Here is a 23,803-nt window from a genome sequence, read left to right as displayed (position 1 = left end):
ACACACACACACACACACACACACACACACACAGCTCTGAAGTGACAACGATACTGAAGAGTCTGCTTAGGAGAAAAATACTCTCAACTGTTTGAATAATGAAAATAGAGTTTAAGTTACCTGTGATGAATGCTGAAAACAAAAACTGTAATTTCTATATGCAGGAAATCCTATTTTAATAATGGGCATGGTAAAAATTGACTACCAAAGTGCGAGTCATAATTCCCATGACACCTTCTAGCAAAATCTGTAAAGCGGTTCCTTCATTTATTCCATAGGATATTTTTAGATGAACTTAAAATAAGGTCTGTGTTTGGCTTAGGCTTACACCACCTTGCCAATTTTATAACTGTGTAGATATCCATAGGATATAACTCTGATCAATATAAGCGAAGATAATTTTTTTTGTAGAGTGGATTTATGAAAATATGTTGACAAACGTTACCTAGTGAGATTTACACGGGTATCAAAACGCTGAGGCGGTTTAAGCACAAAACACAGACCTTATTTGAAGTAGATCAAGACATTCTCTATGGAAGACATGAACGGTAAAATAACGAAGGAACCCCTTTCAAGTTCAGCCGCAAGTTATTACAGGAATTATGACGCGTCGACTATTTCTCTCTAAACCATATATCTTTGACTATTACGAGCCTGCTGCTGCCTACCACCGCTCAGTCAGACTGCTCTATCAAATATCAAATCATAGACTTAACTATAATATAATAAACCTTAGTTTCCGGATTTGACCATATTAATGACCTATCATCTCGAAAACATTATTCTTTCAGTGACATACGGAACCGTTCCGTATTTTATCTAACGGGTGGCATCCATAAGTCTAAATATTCCTGTTACATCGCACAACCTACAATGTTATTTCATAGTTCCGTAAAATTCTGGCAAATTAGTTCGCAATGAGCCAGATTCTGTATACCCTGATTCTGCGTGCAACGAACGCAAGAGAACTGACACAATATCACCTGGTTAATATTGCCTGCTAACCTGGATTTCTTTTAGCTAAATATGCATTTTTAAAAATATATACTTCTGTGTATTGATTTTAAGAAAGGCATTGATGTTTATGTTTAGGTACAGTCGTGCAACGATTGTGCTTTTTTTCGCAAATGCGTTTTTGTTAAATCATCCCCGTTTGGCGAAGTCTGCTGTCTTTGTTAGGAAGAATAGTCTTCACAGTTCGCAACGAGCCAGGCAGCCCAAACTGCTGCATATACCCTGACTCTGTTTGCAAGAGAAGTGACACATTTTCCCTAGTTAAAATAAATTCATGTTAGCAGGCAATATTAACTAAATATGCAGGTTTAAAAATATACTTGTGTATTGATTTTAAGAAAGACATTGATGTTTATGGTTAGGTACACGTCGGAGCAAAGACAGTCCTTTTTCGCGAATGCGCACCGCATCGATTATATGCAACGCAGGACAGGCTAGATAAACTAGTAATATCATTATGATTGATTGATTGTTTTTATAAGATAAGTTTAATGCTAGCTAGCAACTTACCTTGGCAACGTAAAGCAGGTGGTTAGAGTGTTGGGCTAGTTAACGTAAGGTTGCGTCCCCAAGCTGACAATGTAAAAATCTGTTGTTCTGCCCCTGAACAAGGCAGTTAACCCACCGTTCCTAGGCCGTCATTGAAAATAAGAATGTGTTCTTTAACTGACTTGCCTAGTTAAATAAAGGTTAAAAAAAAAAAAAAAAAGGCAAATCGGTGGCCAAAAATACCGATTACCGATTGTTGTGAAATCGGCCCTAATTAATCGGCCATTCCGATTAATCAGTCGACCTCTAGTTCAATTAGCATGCTGACTGCAGGTATGTCCACCACAGCTGTTGCAAAATAATTGTATGTTAATTTCTCTACCATAAGCCAATGTCGTTTTAGAGAATTTGGCAGTTTGTCCAATCTGCCTGACAACCGCAGACCATGTGTAACCACGCCAGGCCAGGACCTCCACATACGGCTTCTTCACCTGTGGGATCAGCGGGGGTGGGGGGGGGGTGCTGAGGAGTATTTCTGACTTTTAATAAAGCCCTTTCGTGGGGAAAAACTCATTCTGATTGGCTCGGCCTGGCTCTCCAGTGGGTGGGCCTATGCCCTCCCAGGCCCACCGATGTCTGCGGCCCTGCCCAGTCATGTGAAATCCATAGATTAGGGCCTAATTTATTTATTTAAAATGCCTGATTTCCTTATAAGAACTGCAACTCAGTAAAATCTTTGAAATTGTTGCATGTTGCGTTTATTTGTTCAGTATACTCATTGTTGAACCTAGTATATTTGTCATGTTTAACCCAAAGCATTGTCTCTCCCCATGCCACTGTTTTTTTCCCACTCCTCCATTGGTCTCCCAACAGTATCCCCAGCAGGCGCTCAGTACCTTTATCAATAGTCACCACAGGGGGTGTGTTGGTTCACTGTAGCTTACCGTCTCTTCCCATGGACAGGTAAACCATCCATCATTAAACCTTCTATTGGCAGGAGTGTTTGGAAGTTTAGGGTCAGAAGCAATATGATATGCTACATCAAATTAAAGGGATTGGCAGCACCCCAGCTAGTAGAAAACAATTGGAGATTTGTGTTGGTATTTCAAGGAATTGTATAGAATTCAAATGGCTAATTGACCTAATTTGCTGCTTATGTAACAATGCACACTAGAAACACAGTGTACAGGTTCAACTGCCAGTCAAAACGCACCTCCAAGCACAGAAGCACATCAGAGTTCCCCCTCGTGTGTGTGTGTGTGTGTGTGTGTGTACAAATAACCTATCGACGGGGGGATATTAGAAAGCCCTGTTGCTCACTCTCCCTCTCTAGGGCCCCTCTGTGATTGGAAAAGCCAAAGGACTATTAAAATGGTCCAGCTCTAGCAAAGAATACCTTGACTGTTGTTCTCACACACACACCAGCTTTGATGTTCCCATCGCCCTCCTATTTAATTAGACGGTCACAGACGGATAGAGAGACCGAGGGAGCGACAGAGCAAGCGAGGAGCGTTGTCTAATTAGTAGTGCCCCCTACAGGGGGAGTATACCTACCTCCCTCAGGGGGATTCTTTGAAACAGTCTGTATTTGCGCTTGGTATTTGTTATGCATTTTAATGCTCACTCTCACCTGCTCAAGTTGCTCAGTGGGTAAGAGTGCAGGGTTGGTAACACCGGGGTTGGTAACACCGGGCTTGGTAACACCGGGCGGGGTTGGTAACACCGGGCGGGGTTGGTAACACCGGGCGGGGTTGGTAACACCGGGCGGGGTTGGTAACACCGGGCGGGGTTGGTAACACCGGGGTTGTGAATGTTATTCCCACATAGGTCACATAAAGGGACCTGCCAAAATAAAGGAAACACCCACCATAAGGCGTTGGGCCACCACGAGCCAGAACAGCTTCAATGCACCTTGTCATAGATTCTACAAGTGTCTGGAACTCTATTGGAGGGATGCGACACTATTCTTCCATGATAAATTCCATCATTTGGTGTTTTGTTCATGGTGCAAAACACTGTCTGAGGCACTGCTCCAGAATCAGGAGTGTTACAATTGGGTTCAGATCTGGTGACTGACTGACCCACTCACCCTTTAAACCCCCTATGCTCCAATGAGTTCCCTCTTTCAAAGTCACTGAGATCTCTTCTTCTAGCCATGGTAGCCAAAATAATGGGCAACTGGGCATTTTTATACATGACCCTAAGCATGATGGGATGTTTTAATTGCTTAATTAACTCAGGAACCACACTTGTGTGGAAGCACCTGCTTTCAATATACTTTATACCCCTCATTTACTCAAGTGTTTCCTCTATTTTGGCAGTTAACTGTAAATTGAGTTAATGTCTTGGCTCGGAATTGCTTTGAATAAGTGTCCTGAATGACCGTGTTCGTTCTATATTATACTCTGGGATTGTGGGTGTTGTCCAGAAACACTTCCTGACTCGTCTTTGTGTGTGTGTGTGAGTGAGAGAGAGAGGTGTTAGACTGACGCAAGGTCACCTTAAATCCTCACACACTGCCAGGTCTACATCTCACGTGTACAAATACACACAAACAAACACTGTTAGAATGCCCTTCACTGGGGTTAAATCCCTTCGGAGGCATGGGAAAAGAACATCAGGCCCCCACTAATACCCAGCTGCCTGCGTGCGTGCGTGCGTGCGTGCGTGCGCATCCATCCATGTCCATTCGTCGAGATAAGAGGGATTGAGGGTATAAACTTGTGTCTGATCTTTACAACTAGTCTCCAACTAATCTAAACACACTGCGCATTTGGACCTAGAAACACTAATGTGCTCTTTAATCCTACTATTAGTGTTGCAGCATTCAGAACCCAGTCTATTTTTCAGCAGTAAACGCTCGCTCTCAGCACTCTTTAGCAGTAATCTGCAAGTGTGCATGTTTGCAGTTTGCAGTGCTTTATTGTCAAAGTGCACACTACCGTTCTATTGGCCTCCTGAATGAGAACATGAAAGCCAAGTCTGTGATTATTACATATAGGCGTTTCTGTTCTCCTGGCTGACACACACAGTTTAAATTAAGTATTAGCTGTATTTTAAATGGGCAGTTTTCAAGGCTGCATTTATTTGGGGTCCATTAAAGCTAGGAACTGGGACCGGCGCCTAGGCCCTGCTCGTAAAAGCTTGCCTATGAATCTGAGATAAGCACTCTACTTGCTATATCTTAATATATTGGATCGGAATCCATCTTTTTACCACATTTACATTAAGTAATTATGCACAGTGCAATAGTTTAAATGGCCCCACTAAATAATAAGTGCGGAGAACTGTAAGAGAGAGAAAAAATACTCTGTTTCCCACGATGCATTGGTTAGTGCATCACAGGCTGCTGCAGAGAGGTTTCATATTGATCCTGGAAGGCGACAGCGACAGCTGACCCCATTGAACTATTGCTGTTGGAGTGGTAGACACACACACACACACACTGTAGTCCGCCATATAAGTCCTACAAGTGATCACACAGGTCATTGTATAATCTGTAGTGAACATAAACTGCCTCCGAAGCTGAAGTAACACAGTTAGTTTTTCCCTGTTAATGTCTTTTCTAGCTGTATTCCCATTTGAAAGCACATTCCTATTTGCCTCAGCGTTATCAGAGAACACATGATAATGTGAATCTAAATGTGTTCAACAACATAGAAAACTAATACACAGCTCTTTCCCTTTCTATTTCAAAGCCATACTTTTTTCCTCTTCAACACCCCCACCCCACTCTTTCGCTCTCTCTCTCTCGCGCTCTGTCTCTCACTCTGTGTCTCTCCGTCTCCCTCGCTCTCTCCGTCTCCCTCGCTCTCTCCGTCTCCCTCGCTCTCTCCGTCTCCCTCGCTCTCTCCGTCTCCCTCGCTCTCTCCGTCTCCCTCGCGCTCTCCGTCTCCCTCGCGCTCTCCGTCTCCCTCGCGCTCTCCGTCTCCCTCGCGCTCTCCGTCTCCCTCGCGCTCTCCGTCTCGCTCGCGCTCTCCGTCTCTCCGCTCTCTCTCTATCTTGCTCGCTCTCTCTCCGTCTCGCTCGCTCTCTCCGCTCTCTCTCCGTCTCGCTCGCTCTCTCCGCTCTCTCTCCGTCTCGCTCGCTCTCTCTCCGTCTCGCTCGCTCTCTCTCCGCTCTCTCTCCGTCTCGCTCGCTCGCTCTCTCTCCGTCTCGCTCGCTCGCTCTCTCTCCGTCTCGCTCGCTCGCTCTCTCTCCGGCTCGCACGCTCGCTCTCTCTCTCCGGCTCGCTCGCGCTCTCTCTCTCTCCGGCTCGCTCGCGCTCTCTCTCTCTCCGGCTCGCTCGCTCTCTCTCTCTCTCTGTCTCTCTCTCTCCGGCTCGCTCGCGCTCTCTCTCTCTCCGGCTCGCTCGCGCTCTCTCTCTCTCCGGCTCGCTCGCTCTCTCTCTCTCTCTGTCTCTCTCTCTCCGGCTCGCTCGCTCTCTCTCCATCTCTCTTTCTTGCCGACCTCGCTCGCTCTGTCTCGCTCGCTCTGTCTCTCTCCCTCCCTCTTCTCCCTCTTTTCTTCCTTGCTAGAAGCACTGTGCTGATTCTTCCCTAACTCTGACACACTGAGTCAGAATGCCTTTTATAGCACACTGACTTAAGTAGATACCTTGTTAAAAATGTTCTCTCCTCTTAGCATGCCAACTTTGAAGTAGATTGCTAACACTGTAGGAGGCGTTTTGTCAGATGAGCTCCCCACCGCTCCAAAACTGCTCCAAATGAAGTTGTTTTGGTTTTTTTCCCTTCTCTACTGACCCAGAGTCATCTGTTCACTCCGAGACGCTCTGCTTCAGAAACCCCCAGCCCCTGGGGGTCGTGTTTAAAATGTGTGTAGCTACCAAGGGGGGCCTTCTCTTTACCAGTCTCTCTCTCTCTCTCTCTCTCTCTCTCTCTCTCTCTCTCTCTCTCTCTCTCAAAAATGACATATGGTGTAATGGATGGCCCTGCAGAACAGCAGCGGTAGCACGAGCAGCGGTAGCACGGTGGTGGCAGCACTAGCAGCGGTAGCACGGTGGTGGCAGCGGTAGCACGGTGGTGGCAGCACTAGCAGCGGTAGCACGGTGGTGGCAGCGGTAGCACGGTGGTGGCAGCGGTAGCACGGTGGTGGCAGCACTAGCAGCGGTAGCACGGTGGTGGCAGCGGTAGCACGGTGGTGGTAGCACTAGCAGCGGTAGCACGGTGGTGGCAGCACTAGCAGCGGTAGCACGGTGGTGGCAGCGGTAGCACGGTGGTGGTAGCACTAGCAGCGGTAGCACGGTGGTGGTAGCACTAGCAGCGGTAGCACGGTGGTGGTAGCACTAGCAGTGGTAGCTAACAACGTCAGTGGAAAATCCATTCTGCTAAAGCAGGGGGCACAGAGTACCGTGAAGATCCATGCTAATGTGGCAGAGGGGGAGTGTGTGTGAGAGAGAGACTGTGTCTACACTGACAGCTCGCTACGATAAGCAGAGGTCATAAAAACACTCTTCCATTGTCTCTGGCCAGCGGCAACAGACACACTGTTTTTTCACCTTCCAATAGAGCAATAAAGTCTCCCTCCAGGACCACAACTGGTTCACATACACTAGGTTGGTAACAGTAACAGTCAGGTTAAATTGGATTTGAAATTGTTTCTAGTTACACGAGTCTGATCTCCCAGATTGAATATTGTTTGATGGTATCTTTTAAAGGCTCGCCTGTTGGCATTGCTGTTAAGATATGTTTCTATTGAATTCTTTAACAACCAATCAAAGCATAAGCCTGACAGTGAACCAATGAAAATCAATCAATACGGCCCCATCTGATAAAACACACCTCAGAAAAACAAGTCAGTCTCTTCCTCTTTCCTTACCCAACCGCTCATCCCTAGGCCTCAACCCCCAACCGCTCATCCCTAGGCCTCAACCCCCAACCGCTCATCCCTAGGCCTCAACCCCCAACCGCTCATCCCTAGGCCTCAACCCCCAGCCGCTCATCCCTAGGCCTCAACCCCCAACCGCTCATCCCTAGGCCTCAACCCCCAACCGCTCATCCCTAGGCCTCAACCCCCAACCGCTCATCCCTAGGCCTCAACCCCCAACGCTCATCCCTAGGCCTCAACACACACACACACACACACACACACACACACACACACACACACACACACACACACACACAATAGCAGGGATCCTCACACACAGCAACAACTCATCATGTCAACCTACTATAGTGTGTAGCCATCAGTAATTGTCTTTTACTCCCAACAACATCGTTGAGTCACGTTGACTCACAGCCACGACGTGCAGCCAGGCGTGCTCATAGTGGAGCTTGTTGTTTGAGTTTCATTCATACAACTGTTATGAACAGATAGGCCCTGAGTCATCACCAGTGTTGTTTTAAAGGTTGTCATTCATTATAGTATTAAAGAATGTTTATTTCATGTTTTATAAAATGTTGTTCTATAGTCTAATCATTGGTAGTAGAATGTTTGTCTATCATTTCCCTTGTGCCATTTGGAATAAATTGAATTCTACCGACCTGTTATATTCCAATAACTAGGACCCTATTGAGTCATATCCCCCTTGACTATAGAATCATATATAGAAAGATATTGAATCATATCCCCCTTGACTATAGAATCATATATAGAAAGATATTGAATCATATAGAAAGATATTGAATCATATAGAAAGATATTGAATCATATAGCCTAGATAGCAAATGGAATAAGTAATGCAGAAAGTAAATATTTGAGAAGCTGTTATTTCATGAACACATTGTTTGGTCATTAGAAGGGACCAGCACGCTATGTTCCTCTATCTTCATGTGGATCAACAATTCATTTACATTCAAAATCCTATTTCTCCTAACCTTACCCTAACCTTAACCCGTAACCCTAAACCTAACCCCTAAACTTAAAATAGTCTTTGTCCTCGTGGGATATGGGATATGTCCCTACGAGAGAGCATTTTCCTTGTTCTAAAATCCCACAAGGATAGTACATCCCCACAAGTATAGAAGAACCAACCACACACAACCCCTACAACCACACACAACCCCTACAACCACACACAACCCCTACAACCACACACAACCCCTACAACCACGCACAACCCCTACAACCACGCACACCCCCTACAACCACGCACAACCCCTACAACCACGCACAACCCCTACAACCACGCACAACCCCTACAACCACGCACAACCCCTACAACCACGCACAACCCCTACAACCACGCACAACCCCTGCAACCACGCACAACCCCTACAACCACGCACAACCCCTACAACCACGCACAGCCCCTACAACCCCTACAACCACGCACAACCCCTACAACCACGCACAACCCCTACAACCACGCACAATCCCTACAACCACGCACAATCCCTACAACCACGCACAATCCCTACAACCCCTACAACCACGCACAACCCCTACAACCACGCACAACCCCTACAATCACGCACAACCCCTACAACCACGCACAACCCCTACAACCACGCACAACCCCTACAACCACGCACAACCCCTACAACCACGCACAACCCCTACAACCACGCACAACCCCTACAACCACGCACAACCCCTACAACCACGCACAACCCCTACAACCCCTACAACCACGCACAACCCCTACAACCACGCACAACCCCTACAACCACGCACAACCCCTACAACCACGCACAACCCCTACAACCACGCACAACCCCTACAACCACGCACAACCCCTACAACCACGCACAACCCCTACAACCACGCACAACACCTACAACCCCTACAACCACGCACACCCCCTACAACCACGCACAACCCCTACAACCACGCACAACCCCTACAACCACGCACAATCCCTACAACCACGCACAACCCCTACAACCACGCACAACCCCTACAACCACGCACAACACCTACAACCACGCACAACACCTACAACCACGCACAACCCCTACAACCACGCACAACCCCTACAACCACGCACAACCCCTACAACCACGCACAACCCCTACAACCACGCACAACCAACGACACACAACCCCTACAACCACGCACAACCCCTACAACCACGCACAACCGAGCACGCACAACCCCTACAAACACGCACAACCCCTACAACCACACACAACCCCTACAACCACGCACAACCCCTACAACCACGCACAACCCCTACAAACACACACAACCCCTACAACCACACACAACCCCTACAACCACACACAACCACACACAACCCCGAGAACCACACACAACCCCTACAATCACACACAACCCCTAGTACATCACCTACCATTTAGTGCCCCCCTCCAGCCCCTAGTGAGAGAGCTTGGGACTATAGCCTTGTTCTGTTCAATGATCTCTGTGTATATACTTCAAATAATACAATATCAAAACTACTGACACCATTCAAACCAATGAGGGTTCAGAACTTTAAAGCCAATTATCTCAGAATCATCTTTTTGCTGATAGAACCATTATAGTCCCAAGCTTACCAGTGGTTCAGTCCATTACTGGTTATCAGCTTTTCCTGTCTATTGTACTATACTGCCCCACCCCCACCCCACCCTACACCTCTAGTTGGTGCAGCCCTCCAGGCACAATCAAGGAATTCATTCTTTCCCTGTTCTATCTCTGGCACTTTTTCATCATGTTCCGTTTGCTCCGTATCTCTCTTGCTTTCTCTCTCCCTGTCTGTCTCTGTTTTCCCCTTCTCCTTTTCTATCTGCTCTGTGTCCCCTCTTTTGATATTTGTTTATTCTATTCCATTTAATATTTCACCAACATGCTTATCCTGCTCCACCACATTTCTCCTGCACTTTCTTTCTGCTGATTCGTCTGTTCTGCCCGCTTCTCTCTCGCTCTCTCTGCCTCCATCTTTCCTCTTTTTTCTGATTTTCAACCGTTCTACTTTTCCTGTTTCTCTCTCGCTCACTCTTTCTCTTCCCTTTTCCTTTCTCTCCCGCTCTCTCTTCTGTCTTCCCTCCTTTTCTCTCCCCTCCAAGCTTTCTGCTTCTCTCTCTCTCTCTTTTTCTTCCTCTCTCCATCCGTCAGAGTCCTGTGAGCTGTGGCGGACACGGTGCATGCTGCATGCTCGTCTCCTTCCAAATGGCTTCCTCAGTGATTGCTAATGAAGCACACGGAGTAGAGCGAGAGCTGCTTCCTTCCTTCCGACGGAGGAGGACTGGCGTTTATGTCGCCCTGGACACGGCCTGCCTGACAGCCCCCAACGACTAGCTAGCTAGCGACACCACGTTAGCTGTACAGAACCACTCCAGTATAGATTGGTGTGATATAGCAGAGATATAATTCAGTACAGAACCAGTCCAGTATAGATTGGTGTGGTACTGCAGAGATATAATTCAGTACAGAACCACTCCAGTATAGATTGGTGTGGTATAGCAGAGATATAATTCAGTACAGAACCACTCCAGTATAGATTGGTGTGGTATAGCAGAGATATAATTCAGTACAGAACCAGTCCAGTATAGATTGGTGTGGTATAGCAGAGATATAATTCAGTACAGAACCAGTCCAGTATAGATTGGTGTGGTATAGCAGAGATATAATTCAGTACAGAACCAGTCCAGTATAGATTGGTGTGGTATAGCAGAGATATAATTCAGTACAGAACCACTCCAGTATAGATTGGTGTGGTACTGCAGAGATATAATTCAGTACAGAACCAGTCCAGTATAGATTGGTGTGGTACTGCAGAGATATAATTCAGTACAGAACCACTCCAGTATAGATTGGTGTGGTATAGCAGAGATATAATTCAGTACAGAACCAGTCCAGTATAGATTGGTGTGGTACTGCAGAGATATAATTCAGTACAGAACCAGTCCAGTATAGATTGGTGTGGTACTGCAGAGATATAATTCAGTACAGAACCACTCCAGTATAGATTGGTGTGGTATAGCAGAGATATAATTCAGTACAGAACCAGTCCAGTATAGATTGGTGTGGTATAGCAGAGATATAATTCAGTACAGAACCAGTCCAGTATAGATTGGTGTGGTATAGCAGAGATATAATTCAGTACAGAACCAGTCCAGTATAGATTGGTGTGGTATAGCAGAGATATAATTCAGTACAGAACCAGTCCAATATAGATTGGTGTGGTACTGCAGAGATATAATTCAGTACAGAACCAGTCCAATATAGATTGGTGTGGTACTGCAGAGATATAATTCAGTACAGAACCACTCCAGTATAGATTGGTGTGGTACTGCAGAGATATAATTCAGTACAGAACCAGTCCAGTATAGATTGGTGTGGTATAGCAGAGATATAATTCAGTACAGAACCAGTCCAGTATAGATTGGTGTGGTACTGCAGAGATATAATTCAGTACAGAACCAGTCCAGTATAGATTGGTGTGGTATAGCAGAGATATAATTCAGTACAGAACCAGTCCAGTATAGATTGGTGTGGTACTGCAGAGATATAATTCAGTACAGAACCAGTCCAGTATAGATTGGTGTGGTAGTGCAGAGATATAATTCAGTACAGAACCAGTCCAGTATAGATTGGTGTGGTATAGCAGAGATATAATTCAGTACAGAACCAGTCCAGTATAGATTGGTGTGGTACTGCAGAGATATAATTCAGTACAGAACCAGTCCAGTATAGATTGGTGTGGTACAGCAGAGATATAATTCAGTACAGAACCAGTCCAGTATAGATTGGTGTGGTACTGCAGAGATATAATTCAGTACAGAACCAGTCCAGTATAGATTGGTGTGGTATAGCAGAGATATAATTCAGTACAGAACCAGTCCAGTATAGATTGGTGTGGTACTGCAGAGATATAATTCAGTACAGAAAGCACAGGACAGACACCTACTGCCTCTAGGATCCCTCTTGTTGTCCAGCTACACAACTGTGCTTTGTCAGCTCACTACAGCTTAGCACAACATTGGATGATGTGCTATATCATAGGTAGAGCACAGTATGCCAATGGTATTGCATTGGTGTAGGATAATACTGCACAGAAACAGTATAGAACTCTACAGACCAGCACAGTGCCACCATACGTACTGGATGTGGATACCTGCTGGTCGAACATCTCATTCCAAAATCATGGCCATTAATATGGAGTTGTTTCCCCTTCTGCTGCTATAACAGCCTCTACTCTTCTGGGAAGGCTTTCCACTAGATGTTGGAACATTGCTGCAGGGACTTGCTTCCCTTCAGCCAGAAGAGCGTTAGTGATATTGGGCACTGATGGTGGGCAATTAGGCCTGGCTCGCAGTCGGCGTTCCAATTCATCCCAAAGGTGTTTGATGGGGTTGAAGTCAGGGCTCTGTTGAGGCCAGTCAAGTTCTTCCACACTGATCTCGAGAAACCGACAACATTTCTGTATGGACCTCGCTTTGTTCACAGGGGCATTGTCATTCTGAAACAGGAAAGGGCCTTCCCCAAACTGTTGCCACAAATTTAGAAGCACAGAATCGTCTAGAATGTCATTGTATGCTGTAGCGTTAAGATTTTCCTTCATTGGAACTAAGGGGCCTAGCCCGACCAATGAAAAACAGCCCCAGACCATTGTTCCTCCTCCACCAAACTTTACAGTTGGCACTATACATTGAGTCAGGTAGCGTCCTCCTGGCATCCGCCAAACCCAGATTAGTTCGTTGGACTCCCAGATGGTGAAGCGAGATTCACTCCAGACAACGCGTTTCCACTGCTCCAGAGTCCACTAATTTGAAGGAGTGTCCACATACTTTTGTGTATATAGTGTATGTGCTATCTTAATTTGATCACTCTGTTGTTGCAGAGAATTTTCCTGCAATTTCCACCTTAAAATGTCAGACTTGATTTGCCTTAACACATTTTTTTTATCAACACCTACAAAAATCACCAATAATTATAATCCACATAATAATTGTCTGTTGCTGCAGGATTATATTCCTGCTGTGATAAACTGTTCATTTATATCTCTCTCCTCTCTACTTTGTCTTTTTCCTTTGGTCTCTCTCTCTCTCTCTCTCTCTCTCTACTGTCTCTCTCTCGCTCTCTTTCTCGCTCTCTGTCGCTCTCGCTACTGTCTCTCTCTCTCTCTCTCTCTCTCTCTCTCTCTCTCTCTCTCTCTCTCTCTCTCTCTCTCTGCATTCAGCACACTCCAGTGAGAATTGGGAAAGCTACTTTGTGGCTCTCACACACTATCACATCGTCAAACCAATTTCCTGCTCAAATCATCACACCGGAGAAACAATGACAAATTCTGGCTCTCGTTGGCGATGAAATGGACTGGATGAAGCAGCTATGCTTGTTTTCCAAGCCCCCCCCAAAGTCGCCGCAGCTCACCCCGCTGTCCCTACCCATGAAGTAGCCACAGCACAGATCACTGCTGACACACACACCCACATGCATACGCACACACAGGCACATACGCAGACACACACACCCACATGCATATGCACACACAGGCACATACGCACATACACAGGCACATACGCACACACACAGGCACATACGCACACACACAGGCACATACGCACACACACGGGCACATGCGCACACACACGGGCACATACGCACACACACAGGCACATGCGCGCACACACACAGGCACATGCGCGCACACACACAGGCACATGCGCACACACACGGGCACATGCATATGCACACACACAGGCACATACGCACACACACAAGCACATACACACAGGCACATGCATATGCACACACACAGGCACATACGCACACACACAAGCACATACACACAGGCACATGCATATGCACACACACAGGCACATACGCACACACACAAGCACATACACACACACACAGGCACATGCATATGCACACACACGGGCACATACGCATATGCAACAAAGCAAACGCACACATTTCACTGTCAGTCTACACCTGTTGTTTACCAAGCATGTGACAAAGAACATTTGATTTGACACACCACAGTGCCCGTCAGATGCTGTCCCTTAGCCAGCCCTGCACTTTGACACACAGTCCCTTTCTTAAGGCAAGCCGTGAGTCACCGGCGGTAACTGAGAGAGGGGAGAGGGGGAAGGAGCGAGAGAAAGAGATGGGGGGAGACGTGTTTTGATTTGATCATGTCTGATCCTTGCCTAAGTGACCAGCGTTGGCCTAAGGTGCACTGCAGAAGCCTGTATTTAACCCAATAGGTAGTTGTGGGGGGGGGGGTCTTCAAGGTTAGATGAACAAGGTCATGCATGGGCACAACATGTATGGCTTTGTGTTTTGTGTGAGGTGAACTGGCTGGGATTGTTTGTTTGTGAGATGTGTATGTGTGTAAGGGTGTGTAACTGTTTGTGTGCCAGCGATATGTTTGCATCAGTGACAGACGCAGTGAATGTAAAACACGTATAAGTAATGTGTGTGGGATTCAGGTTCTCTAAGTATTTGGGTTTAAGAGAGATTTTTAGTGTGTTTATCAGCTCAGTGGCAGTGTGCATATGGTTGTGTGCATCTGTGTGTAATCTAAGTAAATGTGGGCTGTGTGTCTTAGTGTGTGAGAGAGGCAGGGATATTTTGACTGTGTGTGTGAAGGAAATATTAATCAGTTTGCGTGTGTATGTATCAAAACCCCCCTCCTAATCTCTGTCTCTTTGGATTGGAGTGGGCCCCTCTCTCTAAGCCCCCCTCCCTCCTCTCCATCTCTTTCTCTAAATTCCCAGAACCGTCACCCCCACATACACACACGTCACTCTCACTCTGACGGGCCCTGACTGCAGGTTAAACACATCAAAAGCTGCCTCAGCTCTCTCTCTCTCTGCCAACTCTGCTCTGCCTCAGCTCTCTCTCTCTCTCTCTGCTATCTCTGCTCTGTCTCTGTCTCTCTCTCTGCTATCTCTTCTCTGTCTCTCTCTCTGCTATCTCTGCTCTGCCTCAGTCTCTCGCTCTCTCTCTGCTATCTCTGCTCTGCCTCTGTCTCTCTCTCTGCTCTGTCTCTGTCTCTCTCTCTCTCTGCTATCTCTGCTCTGTCTCAGTCTCTCTATCTCTGCTCTGCCTCAGCTCTCTCTCTCTCTCTGCTATCTCTGCTCTGCCTCAGCTCTCTCTCCCTCTCTGCTATCTCTGCTCTGTCTCAGTCTCTCTATCTCTGCTCTGCCTCTGTCTCTCTCACTGCTATATCTCTGTCTCTCTCTCTCTCTCTGCTCTGTTTCTCTCTCTCTGCTATCTCTGCTCTGTCTCAGTCTCTCTCTCTCTGCTATCTCTGCTCTGCCTCAGCTTTCTCTCCCTCTCTGCTATCTCTGCTCTGTCTCAGTCTCTCTATCTCTGCTCTGCCTCAGCTCTCTCTCTCTCTCTGCTATCTCTGCTCTGCCTCAGCTCTCTCTCCCTCTCTGCTATCTCTGCTCTGCCTCAGTCTCTCTCTCTCTCTGCTCTGTCTCCCTCTCTCTGCTATCTCTGCTCTGTCTTAGTCTCTCTCTCTCTGCTATCTCTGCTCTGCCTCAGCTCTCTCTCCCTCTCTGCTATCTCGTCTCTCTCTCTCTCTCTCTCTCTCTCTGCTATCTCTGCTCTGCCTCAGTCTCTCTCTCTCTCTGCTATCTCTGCTCTGCCTCTGTCTCTCTCACTGCTCTATCTCTGTCTCTCTCTCTCTCTGCTCTGTCTCTCTCTCTCTCTCTGCTATCTCTGCTCTGTCTCAGTCTCTCTCTCTCTGCTATCTCTGCTCTGCCTCAGCTCTCTCTCCCTCTCTGCTATCTCTGCTCTGCCTCTCTCTCTCTCTCTCTGCTCTGTCTCTCTCTCTCTCTCTCTCTCTGCTATCTCTGCTCTGTCTCAGTCTCTCTCTCTCTCTCTGCTATCTCTGCTCTGTCTCAGTCTCTCTCTCTCTGCTATCTCTGCTCTGCCTCAGCTCTCTCTCCCTCTGCTATCTCTGCTCTCTCTGTCTCTCTCTCCCTCTCTGCTATCTCTGCTCTGCCTCAGCTCTCTCTCTCTGCTATCTCTTTTTTGTGGGACGAGTTTTATACACGGGGGGGTGTGTCCGTCCAGGCTGTGTAAATTATAGACCAATCAGAGTTGAATCACTCAGACACAGTGAGCGATATGCCCTCATCGTCGATACCAGCTCGTATTATTACTTCCTTTTTAATAAGATGCCCCCAATTTGTTTTTGTCCAGTTTTTGTCTTATCTTTTTTTCTCTTTTCTTGCATTTTAATGAGCTGTGGCGCCGGGGGCCCTGTCGCCCGGTTGTTAATGCTCCGGCGTCCCGCTGAAAGCCAGCGTGCGTCTTGGTAAAGAAAGAGAAGCCTCTGTTCTGTACGTGTCACTCCTTACACCGATAGTCAAACAACCGGCTCTATAAAAAAACACACGCTGTTAGCCAGTTTGAGCCGTCCACAGACGCTAACGACCTCGTGTACATGTCATCTCTCCAGGTTAGGGCCAGGGGGGAGCTAGGCTAGGGCTATGTTAAGATGGAGAGGGAGATTGTTGAAGATGAAGAATGCACAGTTAACGGCGAGACCCACAGCATTTGTCATCATAAAACCGTCGCTGACTGATGAAGCCACAACAGCTGGGGGAATGAAATGAGGAGATGTTTTGGGGGCCACGAGGAAAGCGTGCAGGCTCACATCACCAGGGTCTGTCTCGTACATCCACAAGTCTTGTAGTGAAAAACACCTCTCTGACCGCTTGAAGTCAAGCACATAGAAAACAACCCCCTCAAGTTAGCACACCAAATCACACCCTACATCTTCATATCTTTACACACATGCAATCATTCACTGACATGACAGCAGTGCAATCTCATACATATCACTGGGGAGCACTTCAAATACCCCTGTATAAATAGAGGCCCTTTAAAAGCTATTTCTCGTGGTTTCCATGCATTTGGAGAACTTCATGAAAACGGGACAAATCTAGTATCCGCTTTGAAATGGGCCACACCTTGATTAAGTACCATGTCATTGACTAATGTTTTGCGTACTAAACGTAGCTTCTCTCACCTGCCTCGACACACAGGCATATCAAGTGTTATTAAAAACAGCAGCAGGCACTGTGCTGTGATTCATTCTGTCTGAGTCACCCAGCACACGCAGAGTTAAAGTATAGCTGCAGAGTCTTACTGCAGTGTCTGAAGCGTTTGGCTGTTCGCTACAGTACGCCAGGAGAGAAAAAGAGGGAGAAAAAAACGTCATCTCTCTCTGTTTGTTTTTTTTCTCTCCAAAAATCATTTTTATTGCATTTGTAACATTTGGCACAGTACAAATTCATGGTGCTTTTACAAGATAAACCTGTAAAGATCAAACACTGACCTCTTTTTGAATGTTTTTTTTCTTAAAGAAAGTCTTCTCAGTATAAATGTTTTTTCTCTTTTCACTGCATTCTCTGTAGCATTGGTTTAAAAAAAATCACACAGAATGCCTCTTTTTTAAAACAAGTCTACCCTCATTTCTCAAAGTCAAGATAGTATGTTAAACAACTCGTCTTTTTAAATAGAAGTTACAAGTTAGAAAATAGTTTCAATGTATTTATTTTTAATATAATATGCTTCTCTATCACCAGCCCATGGTAGTTTCAATAGTTTCATATATAGATTTATTTATAAGCATTTACAACAAGAAATTATCAGTCTTTTTAAGTTTTGCACTCTGTACAAAAAAGAAAGTTCCTGTCCTTTTTTTCCCGTTGTGCATTCTATTGCATGTAGTTATGAGAAGAGAGGGGGGGCTATGGGGATTGGGACGTGGCCGGGGAGGGGGGTTGTGTGGGGGGGCTTTAAATCTGAGTCTCCTGAACCTTCTCCTTGGTGTGAGTTTTTATGACAAAGGGCTCAGGAAGGTTTGTGATGGCGCTGGGCAAGGTTCGAGGGAGAGAGTTCCCAATGTTGTTCTCTGTCCATTTAGCCCCGTGTCCTGCTGGCTTGTACGTGTTGTATTTGGGCTTGAGGGTGCGATAGTCCACCTTGTGATGGTCTGCTTTGTGGGGACTGGAATCCATTTTGGGTTTCTGGTTGCCATAATCCTGTTTGTGGGGGCTGTTGTAGTCTGATTTGAAGACGATGTAGTCCGGCACGGCCTTGGGGGTGTATTCTGATTTGGGTTTGTATTGACTGTTGTCGGGTTTGGATTTGTGTGTAATGTACTCCGGTTTGGATTTGGACTGAGTGCTGTAGTCAGGTTTGTAAGGGCTGTAGTCTGGTTTAGGTCGTGGGTGAGTGCTGTAGTCAGGTTTGAATGGGCTATAGTCCGGTTTGGGTTTTGGATGAGTGCCATAATCCGATTTGAAGGGGCTATAATCTGCTTTAGGTGTTCTCGGGTGAGTGCTACTGCTATAATCCGGTTTGAAGGGGCTATAATCTGCTTTAGGTGTTCTCGGGTGAGTACTGTAATCAGGTTTGAAGGGGCTATAGTCCGCTTTAGGCTGCTTGTGAGTGCTATATTCAGGTCTGAATGGGCTATAGTCAGCCTTTGGTCTATGAAGGCTAAAATCTGGTGTAGATTTGTGGGCGCTATATTCCACAGTAGATTTGTGGGTAGTGTAGTCCACGGTTGGATTATAGGTGGTGTACTCAGCCTTTGGCTTGTGTATAATGTAGTCTGGTTTGGGCTTGTGGATTGTGTAGTCCCCCTTGTAGTCTGCTTTGGGTTTGGGGAAGCCATAGTCTGTTTTGTGGCTGATATAATCCAGTTTTTGGATGCTGTTGTGGTCTCGTATCTCGGGCAGAGTGTGGTCTCGGATCTCGTTGGCAGCAGAAGCTGGTGGCGGCAGGTCCTCCTCGTCCACCTGGATGATTTCCACCGTACGGGCGGCTGCCACCGTGCTACGCTGCTGGTGGCGCTTCCTCAGCTTGTAGAAGGCGATGAGCATGACGGCGGCCAGCAGCGTGACGGCTACGAAGCAGCCGATGATGATCTTGGTGGTTTTCATCATCTCGTCCAGGCTGGGGACTGTGTCGGGTGGCTTGACCGTGGCGGACTTGGAGGCAGGAACGGCGGACGGTCGGGCGCCTGGCTGGCCCTCTGTGTTCTGGAGCAGAACGGTGGGAGTAGAGATGAAGACGGGCTGAAAGAGGGAGGGCGAGGCGGTGGTGGTGGTGCCAGCGCCCCCCGTACCACCTCCTGCTTCTCCTCCTGCCCCCCTACCAGTGTTAGGGGCGCTCGTTGTGGTCTTGGGCTTGGGCATCTCCGTGGTGGGTCCCGGCACTTCCACGGTCACCGTGGTGAAGTAGCTGAGGTTGGACGTGTTGAGTTCAGCCGCGCTCACGTTGAGGTAGGCCGAGGCGTTTGAGTTGCCGGCCGCGTTGGACACCATGCAGGTGTAGGTGCCTGTGTCAGCCGCCAGGACGTTGGAGAAGTTGAGTGTGCCGTCATTGAGCACGGCGATCCGCTGGTGGGCCGAGGCGTGCGTCAGGACAGTCCCATTGGGCAGCAGCCACCGGACCGAGGACATTGGCGCAGTCCGGCAACGGAGCTCCGCTACGCGCTCTGCCGAAATGTTCAAGTCTCTTGGCGCATCGCCTATGAAAGGGGCAGAGCACTGGAGCACGCCGGTCTCACCCCGGTCCACCTCCACCAGCTGGCGGCCCCGCATGTGGGCCGGCGCGTGGCATCGGCCGCAGCAGGTAGAATTGGTAGGGATGTACTCTCGCAGCCAGCGCGCCAGCCACAGGGCTTCACAGCCACAGTTCCAGGGGTTGTGGTGGAGGTGCAGCTCCACCAGGTACCTGAGGGGGGAGAACAGGTCGTGTGGCAGGGCGCTCAGGTTGTTGTGGGCTAGGTTGAGCTCCACCAGTGAGCTCAGGTCATCAAAGGCGTTGCGCTCGATCACCCCAATCTGCGAATTCATCACCCACAGCTTCTTGAGTGAGCGGAGGCCCCGGAAGGAGCCTGGCTTGATTTCGGAGAAGAGGTTCTCCGAGATCTCCAGCTCCTCCAGGCCCAGCAGTGGGCTCAGATTGGGCATCTCCCCCCGGATGTTGCACATGCCCAGGTTGAGGTACTTGAGGTTGTGCAGGCCCTCGAAGGCGCCATCGGAGATGAAATCCAGCTTGCGCAGCTCGCCCAAGTCCAAACGCATGAGCGAGGGCACTCGGTTGAAGGCATACGAAGGGATGCTCTCGATGGGGTTATTCCTCAGCCATAATTCCCTTAGCTTGGACAGGTACTCAAAGGCACCACTGGGCACCCCAGTTAGCCGGTTGTCAAATAGCTCCAGCGTGTTTAGGCTGGTGAGGCCATTGAAGGCGCCAACCTCGATCTGCCGGATAGCGTTGCGGCCCAGCTGCAGAACCTCAAGGTGGTGCAGGTGTCGGAAGGTGTCGGCCTGCACCTCTCCAATGGCGTTCTCCATCAGGTTGAGGTGGCGCGTGTTGGTGGGGATGCCCGGGGGCACGCGAGTGAGGCCGCGCCGAGTGCACACCACCTTGCTCAGCTGGCTACTACACGAGCACTGCGGTGGGCATCCCTGAGGCCCTGGCACTGCCGCCCCCGCCATAGCCAGAGAGGCGCTGCTCCACGCTCGCGCCATCAGGAACACAACACAGAGCAGGGTGGCTCGACGCACAGCTACCCGCCCCAGGAGACTCATGATGTGGCACGCTCATAATTCAGCATCGTCCGGGGGGAGAGGGCCGGAGGTGGGGGGGGGTTGGGGGTTGGTTGGTTGGCTGATTGGGTTGGTGGTCGAAAGTGGGAGGGGGTTGGGGTATAAAGAGGGGAGGGAGGGGGGTTGGTTGTTGAGTAACCAGGAGAGGGCTTGCCCTACCCTGGATTAAGCAAGACTCTGGCTCTCTTTTCCATGGACACTACTGGAGGGGGGAGGACGACTGCTCTTAAATGTTTTTGAGAAAGAGAAAAATAATAGAATAGGAGATGGAGATGATTGAAATAGGGTTGGAAACGCTAGACACCTACCTCAAGCTTTTATTTACAGGTCCTTACGAGATTGTTTTCTCTTTTTTTGTCAATCACAAACAGAGTGTTTAAATCAGGTATATATCCAAGGAGCAGAAAAATAAAGACACTTCTTTCTGCTCTGTCAGAAGCAAATGAAGTGAAGATTCTTTGCCAAAATGGCCCCTTTTTATAATTCCACACAAGCGAACATCATCCGAAGAAGGAAAAGATGTGAAGGCCCATCCGGAGCTTGTGTTTTAGATGGGTAGGAATCCAGTCAGGCTCCTAAAGCAGTACACACTCGCTCCCCCTCAGCTGCTCTTCTCCCGCTTGTCCTTGGAATCCGCCGCTCGATGCCTCCGCCGAACGCCTTCTCCAAGTCTCCATAGCACAAACGCGTGCTCACCGACACACACACTCCGCACTCTGAAAACCCAAGGCAGAGAAGAAAAATGGGTGGGGGGGTGGGGGTTTCAGGGTAGTGGGGGGTTAAGGAGGAAGAAGAAAAATTCCACAGTCCTTTCAAATGTTCTTCCCCTTTTGTTTGAGGTGAGGTGAGGGGGGGAAACAGGACCCCCCCTTTCCTTTCCTTGGCTCTTTCTATTTTTTGGTGGTCAGTCAGTCAGTCCACCCTCTCTCTCTCTCTCGGTGTGTTGCGTCGTGTCCACTTGATTTCTGTAGCGCTCGGCAGGGTTGAAAAGGCTACACGACACACTGCGGTCATTAGCTTATTTCTCCTCTTAACTGGCTCTGCGCTCCAGCACAGCAGCACGCAAACACGGCTCGCCAGCAGCGGCGCTCACACACACACACACACACACACACACACACACAGCAGCTGCAGCCTGCCTCCCGCGCACTTCCCAATAATCCGTCAATTTCTTCCGAGGGTGGGTGGGGGTTTGTAGCAGGGTTGAGAGAGGTAGCGAGGGGGGGGTAGAGTAGATTCAGCAGCAATATCAGCACAGCAAAAAGAGGCTAAAAAGCGTTATCTCCCTCCGTATCTCTTTTTCGCTCCTGTTTTCAACCCCTTTTTTTCTTCACCGCGCGGCAGAATAGGAGAGTGAAGCGAGAGAGCTGAGCGGGGCACAGGGGTGAATGTTACAGCAGCGTGGATGAGGACAACAGATCCGCTGTAGCAGCAGATGAGCGGGGATGTGTCTCTCTCCTTTTCTCTCGCTCTTCTCAGCCCCTGCAGTGTCCTGAGGTAGTGGCCAAGCTGAAAGCACTCAGTCCTTTGTGTGTGCCAGCGCGAAGCCTCTCAACCGTGTTAGCTTCCACTGTCCTCTCTTTCTCTGTCTCTCGCTTTCTTTCTTGTTTCTCTCTCTGGCTCCCTGGCTTAGGGGAGAATAAAGCGCTGCCCAGGTGAACTGGAGAAAACGGCAGCGTGTCCCCACGGCAACATGATTTTAACCCCTGCAGCCCCGGTGTTAATCCTGCTGCTCAGGTTATTCCGGCACGTTTTTCTGGCGCCAGTGTGGTGCAAGGCTGCTTCTCTCTCTCGTTTACTCACTCTCTCACTTGCATGCTCTCTCTCTTTCATTCGCTTGTTCACTCTGTTGCTCTCTCTCTTTCTCTTTTGTCCTTGAGTGGGGAACGTGAATGTACTGCTGACGCATCCCGCTCGGAGCAGTGCATTGGTTTGATGCAGTGTTTTTGTGCATTAACTAATCCACTCTCTCCCTCTCTTTCTCTCTCTCTCGCTCCCCCTCTCTCATTCTACCCTGTTCCTCTCCCCTCTCTCTCCTCTCCAGTCTCGCTCAAGCCTGGGCTCTTGCTCTCTCTCCTTGTTTCCCTGTCTTCTCATCTTTTTCTCTCCCCCATTGCTCTCTCACGCGCTCTCTCTCTCTCTCTCTCTCTCTCTCTCTCTCTCTCTCTCCGTCCTCCTGTCAGAAGGTCAATGTAGAGTGATTGTATCCTGCCTGACGTGTGTGTGTGGGTGTGTGCGTGCGCACACGTGCGCTCTGGGCCCTGGGACATTTTGAGGACTGGATGGCGGGAGATGGTCTACTGTTGAGTGAGGTAGAGATAGTGAAAGAGAGAGGGACAGAGAGAAGAAGTGAAAGAGAGAGGGACAGAGAGAAGAAGTGAAAGAGAGAGGGACAGAGAGAAGAAGTGAAAGAGGGAGAGAGGGACAGAGAAAGAAGTGAAAGAGGGAGAGAGGCAGAGAAGTGAAAGAGAGAGAGAGACGGAGAGAAGAGAAAGAGGGAGAGGGACGGAGAGAAGAAGTGAAAGAGGGAGAAAGAGAGAGGCAGAGACGAAGTGAAAGAGGGAGAGAGAGAGAGAGAGGCAGAGAAGTGAAAGAGAGAGAGAGACAGAGAGACAGAAGTGAGAGAGGGACAGAGAGAAGTGAAAGAGGGAGAGGGACAGAGAGAAGTGAAAGAGGGAGAGGGACAGAGAGAAGTGAAAGAGGGAGAGGGACAGAGAGAAGTGAAAGAGGGAGAGGGACAGAGAGAAGTGAAAGAGGGAGAGGGACATAGAGAAGAAGTGAAAGAGGGACGGAGAGAAGAAGTGAAAGAGGGACGGAGAGAA

The 23,803-nt window shown here is 48.3% G+C and overlaps 2 protein-coding genes across 2 annotated transcripts in view; one reads left to right on the top strand and one right to left on the bottom strand.

Moving 5' to 3' along the window:
• LOC106609571 (staphylococcal nuclease domain-containing protein 1) overlaps window positions 1–23,803 on the top strand; it is a 341,791-nt gene that overhangs the window by 141,220 nt on the left and 176,768 nt on the right. The gene's annotated exons all lie outside the window — the stretch shown is intronic.
• Window positions 17,597–22,995, bottom strand: LOC106576528 (leucine-rich repeat-containing protein 4). Its single transcript, XM_014153750.2, has one exon. It carries the CDS (start codon window positions 20,961–20,963, stop codon window positions 18,153–18,155), a length of 2,811 nt encoding a protein of 936 aa, XP_014009225.2. The 5' UTR covers window positions 20,964–22,995; the 3' UTR covers window positions 17,597–18,152.

Source organism: Salmo salar, chromosome ssa17 (assembly GCF_905237065.1).
Source record: "Salmo salar chromosome ssa17, Ssal_v3.1, whole genome shotgun sequence".
NCBI classification, from domain to species: domain Eukaryota; kingdom Metazoa; phylum Chordata; class Actinopteri; order Salmoniformes; family Salmonidae; genus Salmo; species Salmo salar.
This window is presented reverse-complemented; position numbering and strand designations above follow the sequence as displayed.

What these genes read in the sequence shown, in the direction of transcription:
- LOC106576528 (XM_014153750.2), bottom strand. Translation starts at nt 20,963, where the DNA reads ATGAGTCTCCTGGGGCGGGTAGCTGTGCGTCGAGCCACCCTGCTCTGT.